This window comes from Panthera pardus, unplaced genomic scaffold, assembly GCF_024362965.1.
Source record: "Panthera pardus isolate Hobbes unplaced genomic scaffold, ASM2436296v1 HiC_scaffold_9, whole genome shotgun sequence".
NCBI lineage: Eukaryota > Metazoa > Chordata > Mammalia > Carnivora > Felidae > Panthera > Panthera pardus.
This window is the reverse complement of record NW_026527024.1, coordinates 7746254-7773125: the sequence shown is the minus strand read 5'-3', so window position 1 is coordinate 7773125 and position 26872 is coordinate 7746254. Positions and strand designations below refer to the sequence as shown.

Genomic DNA, 26872 nt, shown 5'->3' with positions numbered 1-26872 from the left:
GTGGGGGCTCTGCGCTGACAGTGAGGAGCCTACTCTGGATTCTCGCTCTCTCTCCCTCTCTCTCTGTCCCTACCCGGCTCACGCTCTCTCTCAAAATAAACTTTAAAAAGTAAATAAATATAAAAACAAGCCAGATCTGCTCTCCCGTGGGAGGGGCGTGGCCCGGGCGGGCAGTGGCCTTCCAAGGCCTGGACCCGAGCTCGGAGCAAGAAAACGCAGGGCGGGACCGGGAGAGCGGGAGGGGCCTGGGGCGGGGCCCGGGCTCAGAGCAAGGCAGGGCGGGGCGGGGTATGCAGCGTAGGGCGTGGTCGGGACGCCGCTGGGCGGGGCGGGGCGGGGCGTGCAGCGTGCCCTCCGGCGGCCCCGCCCAGGTGTGCCCGGCTCTCGCGAGAGCGGCGCGTGATGACGCGCAGGCGGGCGGAGCGCGTCGCGGGCGCGGGCGGGCGGGTTTGAATCTGGTCCGAGCGCGGGAAACGGCGGGTTTCCGGGACGAGGTGAGCGCCGCGGTGCCGGCAGGCGAAGGGCTCCGGGCGGGGGCAGGGACCGGGAAGCGGCGGGGGTCGGTCAGGTGGAGCCCCCAGTCGCACAGCCTCCGCGTGGGCTCCACGGCCCGGCCGGTGGCTCTGCGGCGGTCCTGGGGCGGCGGGCACCGGGGCCTGAGCGCGCCGACGCCCCGACTCCGGGGCCGAGTTCACAGAGGACCCCGGCCCTGGACCCAGGCTGCCCGGGAACCTGTCCCCAAGCGTATGTCGTCGTTCTGACGGGAGTGCTTTGCTCCGGGCGGGGGCTTGTTCGTGGGGGGGGCTGGAGCGCAGCCCCACAGGTGGTGACAAGGCGACAGGCGCCTCCTTTGAACGCTCCTCCTAATTCGGTCCAGGCTCCTGTGTGAAGAGCGCCCTGCCGCCGTGGGGACGGATAACTGCGTGTGCGATGACGCCTCAGCCTGCAGGCAGCATCTGGCCGGACGGGCGCGGACGCGGGCACGAATAGTACGAGAAGCCGAAGGTGGCCCCTGCGGGGGGGGGGGGGGGGGGGGGGGGGAGTAGCCTGGGAGTTGGAAGCAGCTGCAGTCACGAGTGTCAGGAGATGGGGCGTTTGGTGGTGAACGCGGTCAGGACACGTAGATTGCCGTACTTGAGGCTGAGGTGCCGCGGGTGCCCTTGGGGGCGGAGCACGCCAGGGGCGTTCCCACGGGTCCACGGGAGGGGCAGAGTTCAGAGACCCGCGCGCAGGACGTGTGAGTCCGTGTCGCGAGCGCACCTTTTCGGAGTGTTTGTTTTTAAACCCATGGGCTGCTGCTGGCCATTATTAGTCGTCAAGCTTGTCGCCGGCCACCCTGCCTGCTGCCGGGCCAATCGGAAGTTCTGTTCTCTAGCTCAGCCCGCAGAGCCGAGGAGTGAGGTGGCCAGGCCCCAGTGGTACGCACTGGGCACACGTTATTTCCATTTTTGTGGGTTCAGCTTAGACGTTAAGACCTGGAACCCGAGGTTTGCGAGGACTTTCTGTCCCCGAAAGTGTTGTCATTGGTGCCAGTGACTTTCCAGATTGCTCTGTCTGTAAGGCCCGGGAGGTTCTCATTGGTTTCTGGAGCGAAGGGTCTGCTTGCATGTGTGCTCCATCACTTACCTTGCCCGTTGGCTGCTGGCTTTCGGCCCCGGGGTGCGAATGGGAAGTAGGGTTTCCCGGGGGAGCCGCCGCGGGCAGGGCGGTTGCACGCACTCCCTGGAGCTCTGGTCCCGGCGCGGGTGGGAGCGGGCTCCTGTGATTGGGCGCCTAACGGTCTGCTCTCCCTCCAGGCTCCCGGGGGGGCCCAGCGCCTCGCCCAGCAACGGGCGGCTGCGACTGCGTTGTTTTTGCGGAATGGCACTTCGGAGAGGCACAGTCTTCAGGATCTAGCGGCGGGGCTCCGCTTTCATTCTTTTTCTTCAGTACTTTCTTTGATTGTTCCCAAGGCACTTTGCCCCATGTTTTCATGGGATCAGCCTTTTGTTGAACTGACTCAGACCTGCCTGAGCATCTTGCTAAGGCACTAAAGGGAGAGGAGGCGAGCCTCCTCGAGCCGTTTGGATTTCTTTCCTTTGTTGGTAACTTCATTGACAATTGGTAATAACATAGTGTTATGTTGGTACTGTCCTCAGTAAAGAAAGTAAGGGAATTATTTTGTAGATGTAACTTGTTTTACGTCCGAATATTGTTAAAAACTGTCTACCATAGATGGCACAGGTTTTTGTTTTTTGTTTTGTTTTTTTGCAGTTTTGGATGTTAGTGCCAAATTATGTCGCGTAGGAAAAGATATATTTGCAAATTCAAGTTTCAGTATGACTGTGTTTTCTGCTTAGGGTTACAGAATAAATGCCATATGAAAAGCAGTTTCATCTGTCATGGAAAAACGAGAGACATTTGTACAAGCAGTGTCTAAGGAGCTGATTGGAGAATTTTTGCAGTTTATTCAACTTGATGTAAGTTTTATGTTTAGCTTCATTGTAATTCGGCTGTTAACATAAGACTTTTTTTAAAATCAGTACACAAATGAAATCTCGTAGTCTCAGTGAATCCTTAGGAACCAGGATTTATTTAAAAAAAACAGGACTCTACTCAAATAGACCTGCTGACGGCAGGTACTCACAAATGGTATTTCCCGCTTCTTTTAGGAGAGTTGTAAGAATGCTGAGTGATGTAACACAGTGTGTTTCTATACACTTAAATATTTAGAGATCTCTTGCTGTGTGGGTGGCATAGTGAGGAAGACATATTCTTTTGGTCCTCAAGTTATTTACAGTGTTGTTGTGGATTCAGGTCTGGAAATACAGCAGAGTAAAGACTCAGCTGGGGCAAGGGCATGGGAGGGTGCCCACATCCAGCCATGGACTCTTTCCTGTCCCAGTGGAAAGGCTATGGAGTAAACAGAAGTCAGCCAGTCAAGGAGGGATGTGGGGAAGGGTCTCAGAGTGAAGGGGATAACTTTACGGACCGGAGAAGGCACGTTGTGTTTGAACTTGAAGGCGTTCGGTAGGGCTAGGGTGCAGAAAGCCAGGTCAGGAAGACACAAGGGCTGACACTTGAATTACGTCAGACTTTCTTTATCATTTTAAGGAGCTGAGACTTTATCCTGAGAGGAGTGTGGGTTTGTATCCGAAGAATAGATGGAAGAGGGCCACATGAAAGCCTGGAGAGGAATGAAGAGGCCGTGCCCTGCGCGAGCTGTCAGTTGGGGGGGTGCTGTTGACTGGATGTGCGCCAAGGAAAGGGTGAAGGCAGATCCCAGGTTTTGACTTGTGGTGCCTTCCAGTGAGATCTTGGATGTGGGAGGAAGGCAGGTTTGAGTGGGAAGATAGGCTCAGTTTGGGACGTTCTGGATGACTGTCGGGGGGACAGGCACAAGTTGGTGTCCAGCAGGTGGATGGATAGTATCTGAGGCCCAGGAAAGAGGCCTGGGGAGAGACAGATTTGGGTGTCCCCAGTGGCACTTGGAAGCTTCAGTCATGGGAACACACGGGATCATCTGTAGTGTAATGAGAGAAGCCTTGGACAGAACTCTGAGGAACCCAACACTTGAGGCACCACCTCTAAAATGCTCGTGACGTTGGGGCAGGAGACACATACCTCATGCAGTGAAGATTAAGTTAGTAGTCACTGAGAAGTAGAGAGGAACCTAACAGTAAATTTGTTGCTAGCAACATTCATGAAGTTATTTTTCTTTATAGGAGAGAAATGAGCTTATGAGGTGATTTTGTATTGTAAAATGGTACCCTGTAAACTTACACATAACCAGCACACGTTCACGAGCAGCACATCACAGAAGTGTCTGTGAGAGCCAACTATTTAGATGTTACATTAATGTCTGCTTTAGTAGGAGTGTGGGTGATTTGTATTATATTAGATGTGCAGCACACATATAGTTTAAAGTTCGTAAGACTTGTTGCAAACTAGTATCGTAGTGTTAACTAAAATCACTAAATTGATGGTGATGAAGCTAAATGATAATGATCTGAAATCAAAAGGCAAAGCCAGCAACATTTGGGTGGCACAGTCCATGCAGGGTCACAGAGCACTCTCTGAGGTGCTTCCCTCCGGCTGTCCCCGTCACGTGCTGGAGAGCCTTGAATTGTCGCTCAGCAGCGGACATCTCAGTAGGATGCCGAGTTAGTCCTCGTATTAATAGCCATTAGTTTTAGTTCATGAATAGCACACCTTATTCACAGTAATTTAGTATGTCAATCACCACGTAGCTCTTAGTTAAACAAAAAAATGAAAATATGCAGGATTGTACATCACTTGTTTTCTTCAAGTTGAATGATACAAAGAGCCATTCTGTAGGTTTCACATGGTCAACCAAGCAGTTAAGTCTGTTGGAAGCCTGCTAGGTGGACCTCCCATCAATTCTGCTATAATCTCAGTTCTGCTATAATGCAGTATCACACATTGCTAAAAATCACGTACTCTGCCGAATGGGCAATAAACAGAAGGATTATGGGAAAAATGGGGGTAAGGGCAGAACACTCAAAAACCTCACCAGTGACACATTTAAAAAAAGAGATAGTGACCTAATAAAAAAACAGCATTTTATGCAAGTCAAATCACTAAGAAATACATAAATATGGGAGTAAACATGACATTTGCCTTGAAAAAGAGCCCGAGTTTGCGGGTGGAAGTGAGTTCCTGTGCTCCCCGGGGCTGGCCTGCTGACCCTGTGTGAGAGGAAGAGAACAGAGGAGAAAAGTACAGTCCAGGCTGGGAGGACTGGAAAGGTTGAAGAGAGGCCAGGTGGACAGAGAACTGGTCGGAGGGTTGCAGCACATGTGGGTTCCCAGGAGCTGGCTGGTGTCTGAGGTGTGTTTTGCGTGACTCAAGCTCTGCTCAGCAGGTGCGACTTTCTGCATTCACCTAGTGATGAAATCCCACATAGGCAAGCCAGAAATTTCCTTTTGCTCAAATTGTTCCCTTATGTATTAATTGCATTGGGACAAATCTGCATTTCAAAATAAGCATTGTGGAGCAGCACTGTCTGTGCTGTCAGTAGTTCTTTGAGATTGGAGGGTCAGCGTTTAAGGAGTTTGTCCTGAGTGCCGTCTGGATGCCAGGCTCTGCTCTTGGCCTTGGGACACAGCATATACCAAGTTTCTGCCCAGAGGGAGTTGGTTTTTGGTGGTGGAGGGAGAGGAGGAAGCAGGGTAGGGGATGGGTGTCCAGGTGTGATTTTGGTCAGAGATTGGAATGGGCCCTGTGGAGACTGAGGGAGGAGAACTCTGGACAAGAGGGATGGGGACGGGGAGGCCCTGAGGCAGGTGCACACCTGGACAGCCCAGGTGGGGCTTTCCTGGGAGAGGAGGGAAGGTGGTAGGAGTTAGGGTGGGGAGGTAGCCTTGTGGGGGGGGGCCCTGGAGGGGCTACCTGCTCTCCTCTTTGCTGCTGAAATGACTGCAGAGTTAAAGGAAGGTTACGGGAAGAATAAGAATCCTGAATCTCCTGCACTTAGACTTGCCACTTGTCACCTGCCACATTTTCTTTATCATGCCCCACTTTTGCCTCTTCTTTTTGAGTCATTTGAGAGTCCATTGCAGGCATTTGTCTCATCCCTGAATATTTCAGCGTGGTTTGCCTAGACAAAGATACCCTCTTACGTAATCACAGCAAAAATCCTACAAGGCTATTTGACATTGGCACAATGATACTGTTACCTACAGTACACGTTTGTGTTTTTTCCCTGATCCAGGACCCTGTTCATGGTCACACATTACATTGAGTTGTCATGACTTGTTAGCTTCTTTAATCTAGAGAGTTTCTCAGGCTTAGTTTACTTTTCATGACATCGATGGTTTTGAAGAGTGTAGGCAGCTATTTTGTGACATATCCTTCAGTTTGCCCTTACTTGATAGTTAGATACACTTGATACACCTTATGCATCTTGGCAGGAGCTGCATAAGTGGTGTTCTGTCTTCCTCAGTGGAGGCACATGGTGTCAGTTGGTCCTGTTATTGGTGAAGTTAGTTTTAATCAGCCACTCGCTCAGGTCGGGTGTCTGCCACATTTCTCTGTTGTGAAGCTGCTGTTGTACCTTCGTAATAAGTAATCGTAACTTGGGAAATAAGTTGTAATTAGGGAAATAGTCAAACTTCTCCTCATCAGACTTCTACCCACTGGTTTTAGTATCTGTTGATGATTCTTGCCTGGATCAATTATCACCACAATGTTGGTAACATTTGACTGTTTTGGTGATCACATTGGCTACAGGGAGTTCCTTTCAGATGGATCCTCTACCCTTTTGATAGTGGTTTCTATTTGCTGTATCAAAGAGTTGGTGAGGTCATCTGCTCAAAGTGAGACGAAGTGGTTGGCTCAGGGGTTTTAAGGATAGTTGAGAGGATCTGATGTAGTCTCATCGGCTAATGGGAGGATGATGTCTAGAGACGAATAAGAGGTTGAGGGCCCAAGTCAGGTTAGAGACCAGAAACTTCAAGTGCACTCAGTTGGCTTGGCTGCATTATTATTGTTGTTGTCGTTGTTATTGTATAGCATACTTTTGTAACCTGATTATAGGCGTGGAGATGGTGAACATCTGGATGGATTGATTTCAGAGAGGATTTTGCTAAGTGGGTGAAATTTTAAACTCCGAAGACTAGGATACTAGGGTGGAATAGGTAGAGGAGGAATCTGTTACTTTTTGTCTCATGATTCCTATACTTTTCCCTTTAGGAATGTATTTCACAAACTAAACCCAGCTCTTGAAATAATAATTAGCACTTAACCTTTTTTTTTTTTTTTTTAAACATTTATTCATTTTTGAGAGACAAAGTATGAGTGAGGGAGGGACAGAGAGAGAGAGAGGGAGATGCAGAATCTGAAGCAGGCTTCAGGCTCTGAGCTTTGTCAGCACTGAGCTGACGTGGGGTTCCAACTCATGGACCACAAGATCGTAACCTGAGCTGAAATCGGTTGCTTGACAGACTGAGCCACCCACGCGCCCCTAAACTTTTTTTGATGCCTGTTTTTAAAAAGGATGAAACTAAAATTTTGTATTTGAAATATAACAGTTGCTATTTATTTTTCAGAAAGATGCTTCTGACCCTTTCAGCCTAAGTGAATTGCTAGATGAATTATCAAGGAAACAGAAAGAAGAGTTATGGCAAAGGCTCAAGAATTTATTAACAGATGTGCTATTGGAAAGCCCGGTGGCTGGATGGCGGATGGTGGAAGTCCAGGGTGAAGACAATATGGAAACAGAGCAGGATTCAAAAATGGTAGTATTGGTCTTTCAGATATATAATTTGTTACCTTTTCTTTGTTAAAAAATAGTTATTGTATATAATTTTAAGTTAAAAAATTTAAAGCTAGAAGTCTGTTTATTATAGTTTTACCTTTTCCAATCTTACCATTATTAATCTGCCATTCAGTGTTGGGTGTTCTTTTTGGACAAGTGACCTGTATTCAATTTTAATTCACTTTTTAGAGTAAGCTAGAAGTGTGGGTTGATTTTTATAAAATTAGTAACCTTTTTATAAAATTAGTAACTAATTTTTATAAAATTAGTAACATTTAAAAAAAATGATATTTTTTGTTAGAGAGAGAGAGAGAGAGAGACAGAGAGAGACTGCACGCACAGGGGAGGGGCAAAGGGACAGAGAGAGAGAGAGAGGAGAGAGATGGAGAGAATCTTAATCAGGCTCCATGCTCAGTGAAAGGCCTGATGCAGGGCTTGTTACCATGACCCTGGGATCATGACCTGAGCTGAAATCAGGAGTCAGACACTCAACCGACTGAGCCACCCAGGTGCCCCTAAAAATTGTATTTTAAGTTGATTTTAATTCACTTGAAATTTGAATTTTCTCATTTGTAGAAGAAAAACCTAGAAATAATTCATGCAATTACATCTGTGATTCTTGCATCTGTATCTGTAATAAATGAAAGTGAGAACTACGAAGACTTATTGGAATGTGCAGTCGTGTTAAATGGTAAGTTGCATTTTTGATAATGTGGCATATTTAGAAGTGGGTATCAAATGATTCTCGGTAAAAGGAAGTTGGTCATCGTGTAGAAGCAGAAGGTGTTAAGGCATAACTTTGCATTCAAGCTCTTTTATTTAGCTAGATAAGGAGCAAAGAAGTACTCTTTTTAAAAAAAAAATTTTTTTTTAACGTTTATTTATTTTTGAGACAGAGAGAGACAGAGCATGAACGGGGGAGGGTCAGAGAGAGAGAGGGAGACACAGAATCTGAAGCAGGCTCCAGGCTCTGAGCCGTCAGCCCAGAGCCCGACGCGGGGCTCGAACTCACGGACCGCGAGATCGTGACCTGAGCTGAAGTCGGATGCTCAACCGACTGAGCCACCCAGGCGCCCCGCAAAAATAATTTTAATTAATGAGTTTTAAGACAAATCACCCAAGTGCCCTCACCCTCACTCTGTGAATAAATTAGTGACACGTGACACTTTCCTATCAGACTGTTCATTCTTAGTGTCTCTTGGATTTATGTATCTGTTTTATCCAGAATTCTTGCATGACATACAAGGTCTTACTAAGAAGTTCCCTCCTGGGGCGCCTGGGCGGCTCAGTCAGTTGGGCATCTGACTTCGGCTCAGGTCATGATCTCAAGGTTTGTGAGTTCGAGCGTCGGGCTCTGTGATGTCACTTCGGAGCCTGGAGCCTGCTTTGGATTCTGTGTCTCCCTCTCTCTCTGCCCCTCCCCCACTCACAGTGTCTCTTTCCGTCTCTCAAAAAATGAATAAATGTTTAAAAAAAAAAAAAGAAAGAAAAGAAGTTACCCCTAATCAGTATATAACTAGATCCGAAATTTTGTGAACGTTACTACAGTTTATTTTCAGTTCCCAAATAATTGTTGTATAAAATGAGTAGCACTAGTATTGTAGTTTCTCCTAACTTCCCATTAATTCAGGGATTGTACATGGATGTAATGGCATTCAGATATCTATGGATTATAATTATGAGCGTAATATTAGTATTTTAATTTTATTCTTGAGCTTTTCTTTTACTAAAAGCACTGAAGTTTTTATGTTCATTATACTAATTGCTTTTACTGTTTTTCACCAGTGAGCCAGAATTTGAGGCCAGCCTATCGAGGGACAGTTGTAGTGCATTCGTGGTCACTACCCCTGACCTGGCTTCAGTGTCGAGTGTTAATAACCGTGGGTGTCGTTGCACTTAGGTTCGGGTAGTTTTAGTACAAGTTTCTCTTAAATTACGGTTTGGGGCAGTGTGACCTGAGTCTTCCAGTTCTAAAATTCTGTATTCTGTTGGGTCTGCTCTCACAACAGTAGTAAACAGTTTTTTTAAGTTAACATCATTTGTCTTCTATAAATAATGTTTATAAATTTTGGCAACTTAAAGATAAACTGATACTTGCTTAGTGAACATTTGTAAGTCATAGTACCTTACAATTTAAAGTACATGATACTTTACGTAGTACTTTACACAAATACTGGTTTGCTGTACTAACTGGACATATCCTGTGCTCTGTGTTAGGTATTTTATATGCGTTACCTGAATCTGAAAGAAAGCTGCAGAACGCCATTCAGGATTTGTGTGTCATGTGGTGGGAGAAAGGCCTGCCTGCCAAGGAAGATATGGGAAAGACTGCTTTTATCATGCTATTAAAGAAGAGTCTGGAGACTAAAACAGTATGTTTACTTTTTAAAATGCATACCTTCCTGGGGTGCCTGGGTGACTCAGTTGGTTAGGCGTCTGACTTTGGCTCAGGTCATGATCTCACAGTTGGTGAGTTCGAGCCCCACATCGGGCTCTGTGCTGTCAGCTCACAGCCTGGAGCCTGCTTCAGATTCTCTCTCTCTCTTTCTGCCCCACCCCCGCTCGCACGCAGTCTCTCTCTCAAAAATAAACATTAAAAAAAAACAAACATACCTTTCTTTAAAAGCACATGTGTTCATATCAGTTAGGAATTATGTTTGCTTGTAAGTGGCCTGACTGCAGGTCCTTCCCAGTTAGGGTCTTGGTCTTTTTTTTTTTTTTTTTTTTTAATTTTTCATTTTTTTTATGTTTATTTTTAAGAGCAATAGAGACAGAGCATGAGCAGGGGAGGGGCAGGGAGAGAGGGAGATACAGAATCCGAAGCAGGCTCCAGGCTCTGAGCTTTCAGCACAGAGCCTGACGCGGGGCTTAAACCCACGAATCGTGAGATCATGATCTGAGCTGAAGTCAGACACCCAACCCACTGAACCACTCAGGTGCCCCCCACCCCAGATACTGTCTTTTTAACTTAGGATGTTCAGAGGTGGGCAGTCAAGGGTGGGCAGGGGTGGTGGCTCCACATATCGGTCTCATGCAGGCTTTGTCCATCTTCTGGGGTGTATGGCCCCCATCCTTCCTCTTACCACTGCATGGTTGCAAGGTGGCTGCTGCACCTCCACTTTCTGGTGTGAGTTCCAGGCAGGAAGAAGAGGCAGGGAAGCAGCAAGGCGAGATCTTCTCAGAAACTCTCAGCTTGTATCCAGCATACAGAACCTGGTCACATGGCCACATCTCTGCTGCAGATGGGGTTTTTGAAGGGATACATTGCCAATGTTAAAAGTAGAGATATTTTTAGTAGTGAAGAAGGGATGGGATGACAGATAGGTGAGTGGGAGTGGCTGCCTGTGTCAGTGCGGTCCCCTGAGAGGCAGACCCCACCACGGACTGCCCAGGACTGCATGTACGCAGTGAAGGAGGAAGGGGGCAGGAGTGGTAGGGAAAGCCTTCAGGCTTAGGTGCAGGTGCCACACCTGTGGGAGGTGGGGTGTCAGACTGCAACCTAGGCCTGAAGAGGTTTTGGGAACGCCAAGGGAGAGCAGGGTTGAGGATTGGATTGACTGAGTAGAACTTCCATACAGCACCCAGTGCTCCTCATAACAACTGCCCTCCTTATGTCTGTCACCATCTAGCCCATCCCCTGCCCACTCCACCAACTGAGGATTGAATTTAACTTGGTCCACTTCTCAGCCTTTAATCTTTGGTGTGCACTTAAGAAATCTAGAAAAAGAACAGTTTTTTCCCCTGATCAGAACAACAGATACTTAGGTTCATCTTAAGACAGTTGGGCAAGTGAATAAAAGGGAAAATGAGGAAGATAAAAATCACCCATAATTCCACTACCTAAGGTGATCATTGCTATTTGAGGGATATTTAGGAATTTCTCTTTGTCTTTCTCTCCCTCATATTTTTACTTTCTTATGACAGATTTCTAGAAATGTAATTCATAGGTCAATGGATTTGAGCTTGATGTACATTTGGAGCTCTTGGTACACATTGCCAACAGCTTTGTAGAAAGCTTGCACTTAATCACACTCTCCCTGTCCTTGTGTCTGTCCCACCATGGCCTCCAAGGATCCACCAGTTTGGTGACAGAAAAGACCCTTTGTGGTTGTGCCCTCAGCTTGCCATAGGATTGAAGAATGCTTGTTTGCATCAGGATTTATCCTTAAGCCGTTGTCGCTTTATCTTTTTAAAATCTGTTTTAAAAAAGATCCATTTTCACTGCCTTTTTATCTTTTTAATAAAAAAAATTTATTTGTTGATTCATTTATTTAAAGATTTTAAAGTAATCTATACACCCAATGTGGGGCTCAAACTCATAACCCCAAGATCCAAGAGTCACACGCTCTACCAACTGAGCGAGCCAGGTGCCCAATATGGGGCTATTTCAATTTAACTTGTAGTGAAGAAACTAAAAGCTGGGTCCCTCACCAGCTTGGTCCCTCACCAGTCATGGTTCTGTGCTCCGAAGCCCAATGGGGCTGGTGGTCGCCGCAGTGCTCGCTACAGACTAGGGCGTGCACAGCGCAGAAACTGGACGGCACTGCCTGTCAGTGCTTCCGTTTGCTTTTGCCATTTTTCCCTTTTTGATGAACAATCCAGAGTTGTAATAATTTATAATATAAGGGATTCTTATGACATATTTGAAATGTGACTTTATTTATTAAAAACTAACGTTTTTGTTTTTTATGTCATTCCTAGGGTGTAGACATATGTCGGCTTTGGCGTATTCATCAAGCTTTGTATTGCTTTGATTATGATTTAGAGGAAAGTAAAGAAATTAAAGATATGCTGCTTGAGTGTTTCATAAGTGTTAAGTATATCAAGAAAGAAGAGGTAACTGGGTTTTTCTTTTTTGGTGTTTTGTGAACTGCTTTTTAATGGATGTTTTTCCTAAGTTCATGTAGTTGATGATGTACCATGCTCAGTGTTTTAATGAAGGAGTCAGCCTAGCCATCAAGAGTTACTTTATTTATTGCACATTTTTACTGCATAGCAGTATGATGCAAACACTTTACAAATCATTGCTTATTTCATCATTAAATGAGACGGTGATAGGTGGCTGTGTGAATCGTGGGGGAACCATGGTTATAGTTTAAGTCACGAATGATTAAAAACAAGTTTGAGAATACACTTCCTGGTGCATCAGACCCGACCCTCTGCCCTAATTCCAGGTTATTGGCACATACTGAGAACTGTTGTCAAGTGGTATTCTTGATTTCTTCTTTCTAGCCATCCAGTAAATCCAAAGAGAGGCTTCTGTTCACTGCTGCACTGTCCATTTTGGTGGCCATTCCCCTATGTCACTACTGAGCACATGAAATACAGGCAGATTGTGGCATTAAGTGAAAAATATGTGGATTCAAAACTTAGTATGAAGAAAGAATGTAAAATAGCTCATTAATAATTTTTATATATTTATTATATATTTAAATGCTAATGTTTTGGTTGTACTGGTTTCCATAAATACATTATTAAAATCAATAATAGGGGCACCTGGGTGGCTCAGTTGCTTAAGCATCAGACTTCAGGTCATGATCTCATGGTTCATGAGTTTGAGATGCATCAGGCTCTGTACTGACAGAGCAGAGCCCATTTGGATTCTTTGTTTCTTGTGCGTGCGTGCGCACGCTCTCTCTCTCTCTCTCAGCCCCTCCCTCCACACTCATGCTCTCTCTCTCTCTCAAAAATATTTAAAAAAAAATTACTTTAGCCTTTTTTACTTTTATTAATGTGGCTATTAGAAGATTAAAAGTTACAGAGAGGCTTGCATGGTTTTATTGGACAGTTCTGATTTGTTATCTTAGTATTCTTCTGTCGTCTTATTTTATTAAACATTGACTATATTCCCATGCCAGAGGTGCAGAGAAGAATATTGTTTTTGTTGCAGAGTATAGCCTTTGTTTCTGTTTGCTTGTTGCTTGCAGACGTATATGAGGCAGAAGGAGGGAGTCCTCACTACTCCCTGAAGTAGGTGGGGAGGGACTCTCAGAGGAGGACGAGTACCAGTTCTGAGGCCCTTAAGTGAACAATTTTTTTCACGGTCTTGCAGCTAGTCAGGGGCAAAGACACGGTCTGACCCGATTTGCCCACTCCAGGACACCCTCTCCCGTCAGCTAGGTTAAAGGACCATATGTGATTACTGACTGTACTGACCAAGGGTCAGAAAGGCTGTTTTTAGATCCCTGTTTGTTCACTTACTAGGTGGTTGATCAGACTACCTGGAACCTCGTGTTTCCTTCTGTAAAATAGGAACAAGGGTGTTTCTCTCTCAGGATTCCTGAGGAGCACACGAGGTGATGTGCATAGAACCTTTAGCACAGGTGCTGGCAGGGACTGAGCACTTGGGAGGTTCCCTGACTGTGCTTACTGCTTTTACTGCATCATCGTTGTTGGAAAAGGCACTAGACCTGAGGCCTGTGCCCTCAGCATCTCCAGGACTGTGGTTAAAGTTAAGGACAGTAAAGCAGCTGAGAGTGGGTTCAGACAAGTAAACTCTATTTAGAGTGACTTGTATACAGTACACGGTGACCTGCACATCAGCTTATGTGTGTGTAAGTGCACGTAGGTAGTATAGACGTAAATTTTTGTGTATGTTAATGCTCCTCTTTTATTTAAATTGATGTCTTTTGGATTTACAATATCCAAACTTAGTTTCTTAATCAGTCATTGCTTTAGTTAGGTCAGTTTTGTCATTCTCAGTAAATGACAAATATCTTGTGCTATAATGGCAAATTACTTCCGGTAAATACTTTTTGTTTTTAACTTGCCTGTTGCAAGCATGGTCCCCTGCCATTTATATCAAAGTGTGTTGCATTGCCATAGGATTCCAGAGACAGTAGTGGTAGACTGGTAAGCAGTGAAGAGATGATGGTGCTGTTCACTGGGAAAATTCTTGGAGGATGTATTTTTTGTGCTCTATGGAGTACAAGTATCATTACTGCTTTTTGGGTCTACGTGTAATTTAGTAGTATGTGTATAAATTAACATGGGCAATGTGTGTATTTGAAAATTCTAGTTTGGTAGATACTTAGCCTCTTAACTTTACAGATCCTCACTTTTCTCATTTATAGAAGGTGATAGCAACTGATGTTCAATTCCCTCCCATCTCCAAATGCTAGATTTCAAGCGTACTTTGATTTTACGTTATGCAGACATCCGTGCCAGAGCCAGAATGAAATGTTTGTGGGCTAATTAGCTACTGGGCAGCATGGTAAACGCGGAATCCTGTGGTCCAGCAAAGGAGCTCAAGGGTGTCTTCTGGCTCTTGCCCTGCTGCTCAGCTGCTTCACTCCAGGGGCTTCCACTGCTGTCCTGAGTTACAGTTATGGATGCTTCCTTTGTTAGTGTTACTAAACATCCAAAGAATTATTTGTTTTTTAGTTACTGCAAAATTTTTACTTGGTTGCTATTTCAACATTATGTCTTTTGGTTGCAATTTCAACATTGTATCTTTTTTATCATTTACAGGGAAGAAGATTTCTTAGTTCTCTCTTCAGTTGGAATATACATTTTATTAAAATGATCCATGAGACCATTAAAAACCAGTTACAGGGATTACCAAAGTAAGTATGAAAGGTAATTAATATTTTGTGCTGTCTTTTTTTTTTTTAAATTTTTTTGTGTTTATTTTTAAGAGTGACGGAGAGCGTGAGCAGGGGAGGGGCAGAGAGAGAGGGAGACACAGAATTTGAAGCAGGCCCCAAGCTCCGAGCTGTCAGCACAGAGCCCGATGCGGGGCTTGAACTCATGAAACGTGAGATCATGACCTGAGCTGAAGTCAGACGCCCAACCGACTGAGCCACCCAGGCGCCCCAATATTTTGTGCTGTCTTAATCTGATTATGAAATCGTCAATTTGGCCTGACTTTTTTTTTTTTTTTTAACGTTTTTTATTTATTTTTGAGACAGAGAGAGACCGAGCATGAACGGGGAAGGGGCAGAGAGAGAGAGGGAGACACAGAATTGGAAACAGGCTCCAGGCTCTGAGCCATCAGCCTAGGGCCTGACGCGGGGCTCGAACTCACGGACCATGAGATTGTGACCTGAGCTGAAGTCGGACGCTTAACCGACTGAGCCACCCAGGTGCCCCTGGCCTGACTTTTTAAGTTATAGTACTGTATTGGAAACTTTAGAAACTATCTCTTATTTATTATGTACTGTTTTTATTGTGTACTGTTATTTTTTTTAATGTTTATTTACTTTTGGGGGGGGGGAGAGAGTGCACAGTGTGAGTGGGGAGAGGGGAAGAGAGAGGGAGACAGAGGATCCTAAGCAGGTCCCATGTTGCCAGTGCAGAGCTTGATGTGGGACTCAAACTCACGAACTGTGAGATCATGGTCTGAGCCGAAATCAAGAGTCAGACAGATGCTCAGCTGACTGGGTCAGCCAGGTGACCCTGTATTGTTATTTTAATTATGTGTTCATTATGTACTGTGGTATCACTGGATAGTTTTTTCCTTGCTATGGGAAATCATTCTTTTTCAGTAATGACGTTGAAATTAAGATTTTTTTTTTTTAATGTTTACTTATTTTTGAGATAGAGAGAGACAGAGCATGAACGGGGGAGGATCAGAGAGAGAGGGAGACACAGAATCTGAAGCAGGCTCCAGGCTCTGAGCTGTCAGCACAGAGCCCGACGTGGGGCTTGAACCCATGGACCATGAGATCATGACCTGAGCCAAAGTCGGACGCTTAACCGACTGAGCCACCCAGGCGCCCCTGAAATTAAGATTTTAATTTGTGTTCATTCTTTAGTAAATTATTTGCCAGTTAAATCTTAGCCTCATTCGCAGTAAATTCCACGTCACTTGCACTTCTGACACCATGAGTGTAACATCTGCTCCCCAGTTTACCGTGATTGAGCTTTGTAGTTTGGTGGGAAGGGTCCTGCAGGGTAAGAGTCTAGGCATACGTGCACGAGCCTGAGTGCCCAACATCTTGGAAACTAACAGCAGTCGAAACTGTCACGGCAAATGTTTGAATGTTTGCTGTGTGGCAGGTAAAGAGCTCAGTGCTTAATCTTCTCTGCAACTGAATACTTAGTGTGCGTTTTAAAACTGAATTCTTAAACCCTTGAGGTGGGCTTGGTTACTGAGTTTCCCTCTGTCAGGCAGCGTGTGCAAGTACTGAGCTGAGCTTTGACTCTGAATCCCTATCACAAAGCCCCTGATGTTCGCAAGAATGCTGTTTCCTCCTGTTTCCTCACTGGCAAAATATTTGGGTTGAACAGTAGATTTCTAAACTGTGATTCTAAAATCAACTCTGGTATTTTAGGGCTCCCTAAACTTGAGGGAATTAGTAGTCTGGAAAGTCCAAAATTGACTCCCAAGTCGAAATTTTATTTATATTTAAACATTCTTTACCAACCTTGACTGAGAAGGAAGAAAATTGATACTTCAATTCCCCTTCTCAAAATCCCTTCCCTTTTCTTCTCTCTACTGCAGGTAGATAACCTGTTCCTGCAGGTACTTTGCAGAGCACTAGTCTGTGGTGGGGTTCCTCCTGTTCTAGGATAGGAGGGGACCTGAAATGATACGTTAAAAGTGTGATTGTTTGGGGGGCGCCTGGCTGGCTCAGGTGGAAGAGCATGTGACTCCCCATTTCGGGCTCGTGAGTTCAAGCCCCACTTTGGGTGTAGAGACTACTAAAAAAAAAGAAATAAACTTAAAAAAAAAGTTTGAACTTTCACTAACTTTTTTTTTTTTTTTTAAATAGATCTTTGATGGTACACATTGCAGAAATTTATTTCAGAGCTTGGAAAAAGGCTTCAGGGAAAATATTGGAGGTATTTTCTTTCCATTTTATTAAATGTTAACATTTATTTTTGTCGTATTCTAGTTACCAAATAAGTCATCACAGATAGTCATTTAATATCTGTGTTGATGCTCTTTGTCAAAATAAAGGCAGATAATGAGACTTTATGTGATGGGGATTCACTCTCATTCCTATAAATTTTCGTGCTCAGCCACAGACCCAGGACTCTCGCCACCCACTGGGATGTGCAGTTTGAGTGAAGTCAAGATTTGCCGAGTAGCATTTTGGTAGCTTTGTTAGGTCTGTGCTGTCCAGCCACCTGTGGCTGCCATGCACTGGGAATGTGTCCAGTCCAAACGGAGACGTGCTGTGAGTGTCAGGTTCTGAAGATGTAGTGGGGAAAGAAGGACATGAAATATCTCATGAATGTGTTTTTGAAACATTGTTTGCAGGTTGAAATGATAGTGTTTTATTTATTTATTTAAAAAAAAATTTTTTTTAACATTTATCTATTTTTGAGACAGAGACAGAGCATGAACGGGGGGAGGGCCAGAGAGAGAGGGAGACACAGAATCCGAAGCAGGCTCCAGGCTCCAGGCTCCGAGCTGTCAGCACAGAGCCCGATGTGGGGCTCGTACTCATGGAGCGTGAGATCATGACCTGAGCCGAAGTTGGATGCTCAACCGACTGAGCCACCCAGGCGCCCCGAAATGATAGTGTTTTAAATATATTGGGCTGCACAAAATATATTGCTAAAATAATTATACCTGGGTTGTTTTGTTTTGTTTTTCTGTTTTTAATGTTGCCACTAGAAAATTTAAAATTGTGTTTGTGGTTAGGGTTCCCATTTCTGTGCCTATCTCAGACTACCTCATAGCTTTTAGTTACACTGTTTTTGAGAATTTAAAGACATTTGTTTTGAATATGGCTTCCCTTTAATGACGACATAATATCTGCATTGTGAAGATGTGGCTGTGTAATTCACAATTACAATAAGACATTCAAAGGCCTTTTTGAAAAAATATCAAAAGAAAGTGTTTTTGGCTGATATCCCTTATATTTTTCTCATACTGGGTTCTTAAATGTGTTTTTTTTCCTTCTGAGAATAAAATTTTTACTCTTGAGTCGAAGAGGGGTCTTTGCTTTTTGGGGAGCAGGCCCTGAGCTGGTGGGTAGGGAAGGTGTTTACTGATGTTTGGGCTGCTTTCTTTCTTTTTTTTTTTTTTTTAAATTTTTTTTTTTCAACTTTTTTTTTTTTTTATTCATTTTTGGGACAGAGAGAGACAGAGCATGAACGGGGGAGGGGCAGAGAGAGAGGGAGACACAGAATCGGAAGCAGGCTCCAGGTTCCGAGCCATCAGCCCAGAGCCTGACGCGGGGCTCGAACTCACGGACCGCGAGATCGTGACCTGGCTGAAGTCGGACGCTTAACCGACTGCGCCACCCAGGCGCCCTGGGCTGCTTTCTATCCACTCTGCTCCTGTGCAGCTTAAGCTTGGTTTATATTACTAGGGTTTGTCACTGACTTCTGGAAGATAAAAACTTACCGCTTACATTCCCCTGCCGACAATATCCACAGTCATTTTACAGTGTATTATTATTATTTTTTTAATATTTATTTATTTTTGAGACAGAGACAAACAGAGCATGAATGGAGGAGGGTCAGAGAGAGAGGGAGACACAGAATCCAAAGCAGGCTCCAGGCTCTGAGCTGTCAGCACAGAGCCCGACGTGGGGCTCAAACTCACAAACCGTGAGATCACGACCTGAGCCGAAGTCGGAGGCTCAACCGACTGAGCCACCCAGGTGCCCCTACAGTGTATTATTTTTTTTGAGGAAAAGGCAAAACCAGGACATTGGTATTCATTTTTGCATTGTTTTATTATTGCATAACACTTGTTCACAGGAAAGAATATTTGTTCCCCCTTTTTCCAGTAGTGGTTTTAAAAACAGGTGTTTGTAGGGGCGCCTGGCTGGCTTAGTTGGTAGAATGTGCGACTCTTCCATCTCCAGACGTGAGTTCCAGCCCTATGTTGGGTATAGAGATCTCAATCAGTCAATCCACATTAAAAAAAAAAAAAAATAGGTGTTTGTAGTTAAAAACATGATTGTTTGATTGAATCTGTACCAAATGAGTGCCAGCTTTTTACTTCTCAGGCTCTCTGCCCTCCCTCGCTTCCTCCCTCCATTCAGCTTTTTAAAGCCACCAAATGTGACATCTCATGTCCACGTACTGCAGTGTGTATCTCTAAGGAATGTAGGTATACAATGCCAGTAACATACTTAACAAAATTAACGATTTCTGGGTATTTTTGAAAATATTTACATTTCTCTGTTTTGTCTCAAAATGTCTTTTTACACCTTTCTTTGGAATCAGGATCCATTAAGTCTCCCGTGGCATTTGCTTGTTAACTCATTTAAATTTCTCAGAGCATTCCTCCCTCTCTCCTTTTCCGTTTTCAAAACCTGTGCCGTGCATGGGTGTGTTGAAGAGCCTGGGTCAGCTATCCTGTAGGATGCCCACATTCTGGTAGTTAGCTCTCCAGCTCCAGCTGTTGTGGCACAAACACTCCATAGGTAGCACCCCATATTGCATTTCGTCACAAGTCGGTGTGTGGGTCCCCACATACAGGATGCCAAGATGTATTAGTGGCTTCAGGTGAAGGAGGTATTTTCGGAGATAACGAAGGAGGCTGATAGTAGTAGCTTTCTTATGTCCTTCCCTAAAGCCGTGGAGCCCCAGGTGTGGGGACACAGTGCAGGGCAACACAACAGAGTCGTTGGGGATTCGGGCTGCCCCTGGTGGTTGGCTCTGCTTCCGTTGCCCAACTCTGAAGGTCCGTAGGTGGCATGGGCTAACTGAAGAGTTTCCCACACCCACAGCCCCACCTTGTCCTCTCCATGGAAGTCCTGGAAGATCTTCTTTTGGTCACTTTGGAGTCCCAGCCCCCATCTTTCAGGTGGTTCAGTATCAGTTCTGGGACAGATGCAGTCTGAGATCATCTGGGTCAGGAAGACTCAGAAGAGGGGCCCCCAGGCCACACTCAGTCCCTGAACCATCTGGCTTGAACCGGCCTCAAGGGGTAGGTAGAAGCTTGCTCCGCCATCTAGCACAGGCTTGGTATTTCACCAGAGAAAGAAGTAACGGAGTATCAAAGCTGAAGGGATGCTAAGAGGTGTGGACTCAAAGAAAAGCTGTCAACAGAGGACCTTGGTGCTTTCCCCCGTGAACTTGAAGAGGACAGAGCCGACTCCAGTGACTGCACCTCCTGCCCTGTCATCTGTCAGACCACACGCCGGTGCCAGGTGGTAACTCACGTTGTGTTTGCCGTTCCAGACAATCGAGCACGGGTGCATCCAGGACTTCATGCACCATGGGATTCACCTCCCTCGCAAGTCTCCAGTGCATTCCAGGGTGCGCGAGGTGAGCGAGGCGTGCGCCTTTCTTGGTGATGTTTTTATCACTAAGAATTAAGTTAATCCCCCACAGGCATCAGCTTAAAGGAGCTTTCTTAGAATCTTGATATTCGGTACCTGGCAGTTTTAACTAGGAAAAGAAAGGTATGTTAAGAGAACCAAACCTTACCCCCAAATTTTTTTAAATTCTTTGACATAAAAATATCCAGAATCCTTACTTTCTAAGTACCACTACCACTTTTCTCAAAAATGGATATTTGGGATTATTTTTATTATTTACTTTCATGCATTTTGATATTCTGTAAACAAATGGAATAAATGTTTTGATAGTTTCTTTTGATCAATTTTGTTTTTATTTTTTAAATTTTATTAAAATTTTTAAAAATGTTTTATTTATTTTTGAGAGAGAGAGAGAGTGTGAGTGGGGGAGGGGCTGAGAGAGAGGGAGACACAGAATCCGAAGCAGGCTCCAGGCTCTGAGTGTCAGCACAGAGCCCTGACATGGGGCTCGAACTCGCAAACCACGAGATCATGACCCGAGCCGAAGCCAGACGTTTAACCGACTGAGCCACCCAGGTGCCCCTATTTATTTTTATTATTATTTTATTTTATTTTATTTTGAGAGAGAGAGAGAGAGAACGTTTGTGCAGGCGGGGGAGGGGCAGAGAGAGAAGTGGAGCCAGAGGATCCGAAGCAGGCTCTGTGCTGACAATAGAGAGTCCGATGTGGGTCTTGAACTCGCAAACCTCAAGATCGTGACCTGAGCTGAAGTCTGATACTTAACTGACTGACCACCCAGGAGCCCCAAGATTTGTTTTTAAAAGCTAATTCTAGGGGTGGCTGGCTGGCTCAGTCAGTAGGGCATGCAACTCTTGGTTGCAGGTTCATGAGTTAGGGCCCCACATGTGGCACAGAGTTTACTTAAAAGAAACTTTTTTAAAATGCTAATTTTAGAATTTAGATGTGAATTTTATACTTATATTGTAAATGAGCTGACTAAATAATAAATAAGGCTTTATTTTATTATCAGTGTCATGATGACACTGATAGGTGTTTGATAATCATGACGATCTTGGCAGGAGGAATTGGAAAATGTGGTCTGTTTAGGACCCAAGATCACTGTCCTAAACCAGGAATAATGCCTTGTGTGCTTCATTTTGGCAACTGCATGTCAAGAAGCTAAATGAACAAAGACTATCTCTTTCCTTTTTTGTGTAAGGTATTACTATTATTTGTGGAGTGTAAATATATCAAGCTTGAAAGGATACAAAAACATCTTTACATTATTGGTATGTTAGTTTGAATTATCCATAGGTAAAATACCCAGAGATGAATATATCCAATTATCTCCTGCCTCCTGCCCCAACGACACTTAATCCTAGTGTGGTTTCATTAAATTGTAGGTCAGTTTGGGTCGTTTATTCTACGTATATGATTTGTATTTCAGATACATCATAAGGAATGGTAGCATGTTTATAAATTTGTGACATAATTGCTTCCTTTTTGGTAGAAAATAAAGACTTTTTTTTCATATTTGATTTCTGCTCTGGTAGTCTGAGTAATTAAGATATTATATGTATAGATACCACTATTTGATAAACTATGTCAAAATACACAGTTAAAAGGAAGAACATTAAATTTCACTTTTTTTAATTTCACTTTTTGAATGCAGTATATTCCTGGCCTTTAATTCTTATCATTGCTTATAATACATTATAGCTTCTTCCTCAAATCTGCTTTTTTGGTAAACATCACATTTATATGATAAATTATTTTACTGATATGTTGAAAGAAGCTTTAGGAAATGCTTCATATGTCATTTGAAAGTAAAAATCCCCAGGGTGCCTTGGTGGCTCAGTCGGTTAAGTAAGTGTCTGACTCTTGGTTTCAGCTCAGGTCATGATCTCACAGTGTGTGGGATCCACATCAGGCTCTGTGCTGACAGCATGGAGCCTGCTTGGGATTCTCTCTCTCCCTCTCTCTCTACCCCTCACCTGCTTACGAGTGCTCTCTTTCCCTCTAAATAAATAAATAAACTTAAAAAAAAAAAAAAAAGAAAGGAAGTAAAAATTCCCATATTGTTGTTGAAAATCTTCTAACATTAGGTAGTTGTAATGGTTGCCCAACTCTGTAAATATATTACAGTCCATTGAATTATATACTTTAAAAGAGCAGATTTTATGGTACATGATATACAACCTGATAAAGCTACTTAAAAATCTTTCTGTGTATAGCATTGATATCAAGACTTGATAATACTATACTCAAAAAAACTATAGGGATGCTTGTGTGGCTCAGTCAGTTAAGCATCCAACTTCTGCTCAGGTCATGATCTTGCGGTTCGTGCGTTCAAGCCCTGCATCGGGCTCTCCACTGTCAGTGTGGAGCCCGCCTGGGATCCTCTGTCCCCCTGTCTCTCTGCCTCTCCTCTGCTTGTTCTCCCTTTCTCTCTCAAAAATAAATAAAGTTAAAAAAAAAAAAAACAACCTATACACTAATATCACTTATCACCATCAGTAAAAATTCCTAAATAACTAGAAGTCAGAAAAAATAATCCCTAGACTGTGTGAAATTGATTCAGGTTCACTTAAAGTATAATCTCTTGTTTGATAGTCTGTTTTAATTTTTATTTTCCACTTTTCACTAATATAGTTTTAGTTCCAAGAGTGGTGAATTAAGGAAGTAAGGCAAAGCTGATAGTTGCTGGGGATGAGTCTGAAGAGTTGCAGAGAGATTCTGGCTGGTGAAAAGGGCAGTAGAAAAGGGACAAAGCAGTGGAAGCTGAGTGCACAGCCCCTTCTCTGATTGTTCCTCAGTTTGGGAAGGACTTGCCATCCAAATTAAGCTGACCTGGTGAGGGGCCACTGAACAGTGACACCCACTGTGAGATGTGTGCCTGTTTCGGAGGCTCATTATAGGTTTTTGGAACCACAGATGTGGGACCAGAAACAGGCTGTAGAAGCCATGTAGACTGACTCTTCCACACACTCTTTTTCCACTTCACCCCAAAGGGCTGAGGTCTCTGTGAACTTTTTCTGAGGTTATTTGGTTATTGCTAGAAGAGTAGAAACTACAACCGAAACCTTTTTGTAGCCCAAGATCATTGATCTTTGTTTCTGCCACTGGTTTCTTTCACGTGATCACCTTTACGCGTTGAGAACCAATAGCATATGTATCACTGTATCTTCTCCTCTTAGGAAAGAATTATCCAGACTTGTGAAGCAGGAAGGACAATTTTGGTGGAGAGAACAATCTGTCCTCTGTGTTGAAAATAGGATCTTAAGTGCTCTTTTTAAAAACATTACCTTTCTTTTCTTCTTTTCTTGACTCTTAGGTGCTGAGCTATTTTCATCATCAAAAGAAGGTTCGTCAGGGAGTGGAAGAGATGCTTTATAGATTATATAAACCCATCCTTTGGAGAGGACTAAAGGTACTGTTAGTCTGTCCATGTTTAGAACGTGCTAATTATGCTGTCGAACGTATCATGCTCTAGTTCAGAATTGTGATGACGTAGTAACGAAAACTGGAAGCTTTGTGAAATTTGGGGACATATGTTTTTTATTTTTTTATTAAGAAGATCTGAATTGGTTAAGTGCTGACTACACAGTAGGAAGGGGTTTGTCATGCTGTGTAAACCAGCAGAGGCGTTGGGAGTCTGCAGAGCTGAGCTTGGCCATCCTGGCCCTTCTGTTGATGACTGGGAGACAGGATGACACCCTTCCAGGGAGAGAACACTAGTACTTTTCAACATGGTAAATCTGGTCTTGGGAGGGATATAGTCACTGTTTCTTAGTGACATAAAGTGGACATTGAGTCTTTTAATATCTGTCAGTACTGAGCCAAGAGTTTGGTTTAGCTCACGGAAGGTCTTCTAGGTTTGGCCAGTTTTAAATACTGTAATTGTCTTTAATTTGTAAGTAAGTCTATACTGAGATACTTAGAAGCATTTAAGAAATCCACACTGAAGCCTTTGAATGCTTGCTCTTTGGATTCTGAAACACTGTTTCCTTATTCCAGGCCCGAAATTCTGAAGTCCGGTCCAATGCTGCCCTGTTGTTCATTGAAACATTTCCTATCAGAGACCCAAACTTCAATGCCATTGAAATGGATAGCGAAATCCAGAAACAGTTTGAAGAACTCTATGTACGTATTGCATGTGGCTGAGCCCCCTATGAGGTCAGCTCTGTCTGCGCCCAGTATGCATCCTGGCTTCTCCTGTCCTGCCTGTGTGCTGCCCTCGGATGGCAAGGTTTCCAGATCTTCACCTTCTTCTGAGAAACCCATTTTCTCCCTGGTGCCTTCTGTGACAGCTTGGACCCGATGGCGTTCTTTTCTTTTTCTCTTTGTCTCCTGTGGAACGTCTAATTATTTATTCTGTATATAGTTTTAAATGTTTTTTGTGTATTCTTGTCTCCCCAGCATAGAGGCAGTATGACATGTGGTTAAAGATCCCCAGATTTGATTCCACTTCACAGTTAAGAGTTGTGTAATTTTGGGCAGATCACTAACTTTTCTGTGTCTTTGCAAATTGGGGATGCTGATATTGCCTGCTCTAAGTGGTGGGGTCGTGTGCATGAACAAACCTGGTGATGTTTTAAGGCGAGTCTATAAATAATGCTTGTTGCAATGGAATTTTCACATGACTGCTTTTTCAGATGAGACATGAGAACATTAGGATGCCACGTTTATTTCCAAGGATGCTGCGGGTCTTTTTCAGGTGGCTGGAATGTGCTGGCTTCTGCTTATTTCTGTACATTGCCTTACATTTCCAGGGCTTCCTAACACAAGCTAAAAAGTGCTTCCTGGTCAGTAGAATAAAATTTTAGAAAGTGATAGCAAAAGTGTTCTGATAATGATGGTTACCCATGGCACTTTATTTTTTAACTTAATGAAAAATCTCAGGCATGCAGAAAGTTGAAACAGTAGTGTAAAGAATATGTGTAGATTCGGCTCTTTGTATGCAAATACACACACGTGCATGTGTATACACACACACACATACACACCCACACACACAGGCATACGCACTTACATACAGACACACGCATGCCTACAATGGACAGTTAGTAGTATTTATCCACGTATATTTGCCTAAAATTCCCTTTGAGAATCATTACTTTTGTGGGAATAATGGGCAAATCAAAATTAGATTTTGGTACTTTTAGCCAAAAAACTATGAAAAACTTTTGCTCTTTTTAACTCTGGTGTCCAAATCTATGAACTGTTGTTTTTACCTGAAATGTGTGTGTCTGCCTTGGACGTGGTGACCAACAGGGTGCTGCCAGTCCAGCCGGCACATGTCTCCTATTGTACCTCACGGAGTACACGTGGCCCTCCTGCTCCTGAGTGGAACGTACGAGCAGGCCGCCGCGGACAGCCTGACGGGGACCTCCTGAGGCCTTGTGCTGGGCGTCAGCATACATAGCAACTGAGAGCGTGCAGTCACATTTTGTTTCGGATTCCACTTCCCCCTTCATAAGTCTGGGCTTGACCAAATTACTTAATTTCTCTTGAGTCCCATTTCTTCTTTAAAACTGGGAATAATACTCAGTAGGATTGTGATAAGGTTTCAATGAAAAATTAAATATAAAGCATTTAGCATTACCATGACAGTGGTTATAGGTGAGATTGAAAGTGCACTTATCTCGAGAAGTACTGAGTAGAATAAGTGCTAATGTAAAATTGTTGAAACGCATATTGTGCACTTGAAATTAATTTAACACTGTATGTTAACTACAATGGAATTAAAATTTTAAAAACACGTAGAAAAAATAACTGGCTATTATTCTCCATAGGAACATTAAAAATAGGTAAAGTGATGTGATCACCTAATACAATATTAGGAACATATTGGTGAATCCTGTGTCTCTTGCACTAGAAACTGAAGTGAATTTCTGGAGATGAGTTTAGTACTCATTTACAAGGTGAAAGGTGTGTAGAGAGCTGTTGGTCTCTTGGAGATGGAGATGCTATCAATGGCTTGGTGGCTTGGATATTCTTAGAATATTGGCTAATGAGTGGTGTAACTGTATCTCTATTCCATTAAAAATCCTTTGTATTAGGGGCGCCTGGGTGGCTCAGTCGGTTGGGCGTCCGGCTTCGGCTCAGGTCACAATCTCGCGGTCCGTGAGTTCGAGCCCCGCGTCGGGCTCTGGGCTGATGGCTCAGAGCCTGGAGCCTGCTTCCAGTTCTGTGTCTCCCTCTCTCTCTGCCCCTCCCCCGTTCATGCTCTGTCTCTCTCTGTCTCAAAAATAAATACAAAACATTAAAAAAAAAAAATCCTTTGTATTATAAATTGAATGAGTCTTACTGTGAGGATATCACACTTGGTAGAAATACTATATGAATAAATATGTTTACAAGCTACAAAGTTTAGTGTAATTTTAGCAGTTGTGTAATATGTACATGTTAATAAGTTTAAGAAGCAGGACCTTATGAAATA

The 26872-nt window shown here is 43.8% G+C and overlaps 1 protein-coding gene across 5 annotated transcripts in view; it reads left to right on the top strand.

The window, feature by feature from the left end:
* The first annotated feature begins 432 nt into the window (after positions 1–432).
* NCAPG2 (non-SMC condensin II complex subunit G2) overlaps positions 433–26872 on the top strand; it is a 64742-nt gene continuing 38302 nt past the window's right edge. For 3 of the 5 annotated variants that reach the window (XM_053898668.1, XM_019424952.2, XM_053898669.1), the window contains exons 1-11: positions 1797–1928; positions 2340–2459; positions 7050–7238; positions 7835–7949; positions 9476–9630; positions 11960–12094; positions 14729–14823; positions 16975–17044; positions 20351–20437; positions 23765–23860; positions 24448–24573. In XM_053898668.1, coding sequence (XP_053754643.1) covers positions 2382–2459; positions 7050–7238; positions 7835–7949; positions 9476–9630; positions 11960–12094; positions 14729–14823; positions 16975–17044; positions 20351–20437; positions 23765–23860; positions 24448–24573 — 1146 coding nt within the window. In that variant the 5' untranslated portion in view covers positions 1797–1928; positions 2340–2381. Of the gene's footprint in view, positions 495–545; positions 990–1796; positions 1929–2339; positions 2460–7049; positions 7239–7834; positions 7950–9475; positions 9631–11959; positions 12095–14728; positions 14824–16974; positions 17045–20350; positions 20438–23764; positions 23861–24447; positions 24574–26872 lie in introns of those variants that run through there. The other 2 variants (XM_019424955.2, XM_019424958.2) reach the window with 2 other exon arrangements.